A 4308-nucleotide genomic window follows, 5' to 3' on the forward strand; every position below is an offset into this window, starting at 1 on the left:
CTGTGCAATAAAGCTACAATAAATTTTAAACGCATTGAATAAACCGCAATTACTCAAATAGAAACCCACTTTCTTAAACCATTTTCGAGTTTTCCAGAGGGTACTGAAGTTTGCCAGATAGTGATTGGATCGATCAACTTTCATATATTTATTATACTCTTACATACAAGTGGGCTTAGTTATCTGATGGCCAGTCCTCCTGCATTCCTTTCCTGTAGATGCTATGGAGGTGTCTTCAATAGTTGTCACCATGAGGACTAGCCTCTTGTCTTTCCATATAAGAAGAATCACTTTCCCTTCCGGAAGAATGTCATTTCTCCCCGCTGTAGATTTTTAGATTTCTCCTTTAACTGGTTTAGTAGACCACTATTCTCTCTTATTTCAGATGTGAGCACACTGTTGTAATAACTGTCTTGGTAAATATGGTGCCATGAACCAAGATAAGGTTGTAGGACCAACAATATTGTTTCTTGCAGTTTCTTTCCTTCACCCATGTAAATCTCAAGGCTGCATATATATCCAATTTCACTTTCGCTAACCATCCTGACCAAAATTCTATATTTTGTAAGTTTTCCAGGATTACAGGTTTTGAATCTGAGTTGTCCTCTCCACCTTATCATTGCCTCATCAAGTGATAGCTCTTGTTTGGGCACATAGAACAATTGAAATTTTGGCAGAAAATAATCCAAAAGAGGTTTAACTTTGAAATTCTGTCTGCAGGAAGTGGAGTTTCTGAGTTATCGTTAAAGTGAAGAAATGTCATTATTTGTTCAAACCTTCTTCTCGTCATAATCTTTGGAAAGATAGGTGTTTCAAGTAAGAGATCGGTCGACCAATGTTCTTCCCAGTGTGACTGACTTTCTTTCTTTTTTTTTTCAGAATTAAATTTTATTTCACTTTGATAGAAACCGTGAAAAAGATTTACATTTTCCCACGTTACAGCACAACATGTCAATGGAATATTTCTTGCCATAAATTAGATCTTGCTGATTTGTGTAAGTGAAACAACAGTTTATATTCTTCAAAATAAAAGCAAAATGACTTAGTAAATGATTGTTTAAAACTGTAAATCCAGGGCTTCCCTGGTGGCACAGTGGTTGAGAGTCCGCCTGCTGATGCAGGGGACACGGGTTCGTGCCCCGGTTCGGGAAGACCCCACATACTGCGGAGCGGCTGGGCCCGTGAGCCATGGCCGCTGAGCCTGCGCGTCCGGAGCCTGTGCTCCGCAACGGGAGAGGCCAGAACAGTGAGAGGCCCGCGTACCGCAAAAACAAACAAACAAAGAAGAACACTGTAAATTCAGACATAAACATACGGCTTCATTATTAACATCCTATACCGTCCATATGAAATCATTTCCATCATCAGGTAGTACCCATTTATAAAGATGCATTCCTAACGGTGTTCTAGTCAGTTGGAATACGGCAGAAAAATTAACAGTTCAGAAATAGCAAGTGTACATTTTTGCTACATATTAAACTGGGTGGTAACTACACCATATGTATTGAGTTCTGACTTTTATTACCCATAAACTTGCTTTCAAATAATGTTAACCAATAATCTGAAAAATCTATTTAAAATCAAATAATTGCTACTTTTATGTTTGCACAGAAACTCTGACTATAGTGAAAATTTCAAATAAGTCCATTGGCAGAAAAAAGTAAAGGAAATTTTTTGAATGGACTGTTCATTTTCTACAGCAGTCGGTTTCAAACATATGTGCAAAATAAGTAAACTAAAACTATGCTATGAGGAGAATCATCTTAGAGCAAATCATCTTAGAAATTACAATTTGTAAGATCAGTAAATATTTCAGAACATACTAGAATATGACTTAATTATTCTTTCAGTTAATTACAGAAAAATACAACCACAGAATTATTCTCGTTACCTGGACTGAAGATTCAAGTAACTCTGCCGGCCTAAACAGCAGACAAAGGTCCAGTTTAAGAAGTAGTGTAGAAACTTTGAAGGGATGTCTGGTTTCTTTTTACAAGTATAAGTACGTTTTCAATGCCGTCACGTCTGTGATTCAGAATGTCAAATTACAGCACGTACTGACAGCAGATGTCTATGGCAAGTAGGCAATATTTGGTCCATTATGAAGGATAAAAAAGAAGAAAGAACACATTTCTTTTCTAGAGAGGAAAAAAGAATATTAAATAGAAATTATATTCAGGAAAGAAAAACGTGGTCCCCAAAATAAAAGGGCCATTAATTGAAGACAGCAATATTACTCTTTATTGACACTTAGAAGCATTATCCCTATTATTAGGAATAATGTAATAACACCTTATTCTTATTATGTATTATAATCATTAAGTACGTGTGAACACATACATAAAAATACACGGACTTCCCTGGTGGCGCAGTGGTTAAGAATCTGCCTGCCAATGCAGGGGACACGGGTTCAAGCCCTGGTCCGGGAAGATCCCACATGCCATGGAGCAACTAAGCCCGTGCATCACAACTACTAAGCCTGCATTCTAGAGCCCGCGAGTCACAACTACTGAGCCCTCACATCACAGCTACTGAAATTCACACGCCTAGAGCCCAAGCTCCACAAGAGAAGCCACCTCAACGAGAAGCCCGCGCGCCACAACAAAGAGTAGCCCCCGCTCACCGCAACTAGAGAAAGCCCGCGTGCAGCAACGAAGACCCAATGCAGCCAAAATTAAATAAATTAATTTAAAATATATATATACAGATACTGCATGGTGACTAAGTAATCTGGGAATAAGTCCAGAGTCTAAATCACAGCATGCATAAACTGTTTATGTCTTAACTGCTCATTTATACCTGAACAAGTTTTCATTAAGCATACTAATAATTTTCAAGGGACATAATAAAAAATCTGGTTGCAGTATTTTATTACTTTGCTGAATTACATTTGGGAGAAAGAAGCTAGCTGCTTCACCTATTTTAATACTAATATATTCTGGATCATGTTACACAAATACATACATAGAAACTTAAAAGATCATAAATTTTCCATGAGGAGATTTTAGTCTGTGTCATTGGTGTGTATTTGCAAAACATTTTAACACTGCAAATATTAGAGGTTTCAAGACCGGACAAAGGAAAAAGTTTATACTCTACAATGATGATGCTGGTGTGTACTTCTCCACAAAGCCTCCTAGTGACATCAATCAATAGGAGTTAGGAGTTCATCAATGAACTGCTTGATATCCATCATTTCCTGTTGACATGAACTGTGTATCATGCCTCCATAGGTTTTGAAGGTTACACTGGCTGGATTTACCAATGTTTTTAGCCTTTCAGCAGTAAGAGAACCAAACATTAGGGAAACTAAAGGATCCAAATCTCCATGGCACTGAAGAATAGAAATGTCTCTATTCACGCCACTGATAGGACCCCGTGGAAAGGAAGCCCGCAGGGGCAGCCAGCAGCTGAGGGCGGTGACGCTGGCCAGCGTCTGCTGTGTGGTCAGTGCCGTGTACAGAGATAAAGCTCCTCCCTGAGAAAATCCTCCCAAAATAATTCTGTTAGAAGGAATGCCATTCTTCACCTCTTGCCCTATCAAAGCTTTTACACTTTCTGCTGCCTGTTTAATTCCAGTTTCATCTTCGTGTGAATCTGGTGAAAGACCAATAATGTCAAACCAAGAAGGCATGGCCACGTTCATATTTAATGTCACAGGCATAAACAGCGCGTGCGGGCAGATGTATTTGATGTGGGCACTTCTGATACCTGCCAAGTCTTCTGCCCACCCATGCCCTGTGTCTCTCAATCCATGAAGGAAAATCACCGCGGCAGTGGCCTTCCGGACGGCGGGCACAATGGCGGGCAGCGGGGCCGACACGTTATTGTGGCACATACACCAGCTCGACCGACCACGCATCAGAAGTGGAAGGCGGAGCGGGTGCCGGGCTGCAGCCAAGGGGGTGCGAGCACCAAGTCCGGCCCGCCCACAGGGGCACCCAGTGTGACTTTCTTATTTGTGCCATCAAAATTATTAATCCAAGAAACTTCATGTTACTACTGATTACATCACTCCATTTTAAAGCCTTATCATAATTTTTATATGATTTTTCGTTCTGTTGATGATACATGTTTGTTTGAGAAGTGATCAACTCACAAAAGTCGTTACCAAAAATTAATGCTGTTATTTCACTAACACTTTGTGGGTTATTGCATTCAATAGTTACACCTGACACACCTGTAAAGTCGTCTAATTTCTGCCAAATGCTGCCTTCAATCCACTCTTCTGTAGAAGCAAAGGAGCATTCTCCACCACTGTTTCATTTTCACTTTCTGTACCAGAATCAATCAGTAAGGTTTTCTTGT

General features: G+C 39.8%; 1 protein-coding gene across 1 annotated transcript; it reads right to left on the bottom strand.

The window, feature by feature from the left end:
* Window positions 1–3120: 3120 nt before the first annotated feature.
* Window positions 3121–3854, bottom strand: LOC309823855 (acyl-protein thioesterase 1-like). The gene has a single exon (XM_082656470.1). The coding sequence runs from the start codon at window positions 3836–3838 to the stop codon at window positions 3146–3148; it is 693 nt and encodes a 230-aa protein (XP_082512596.1). The 5' UTR covers window positions 3839–3854; the 3' UTR covers window positions 3121–3145.
* Between the last annotated feature and the right edge of the window lie 454 nt (window positions 3855–4308).

Source organism: Grampus griseus (assembly GCF_964374135.1).
Source record: "Grampus griseus genome assembly, chromosome: 6".
Taxonomy (NCBI): domain Eukaryota; kingdom Metazoa; phylum Chordata; class Mammalia; order Artiodactyla; family Delphinidae; genus Grampus; species Grampus griseus.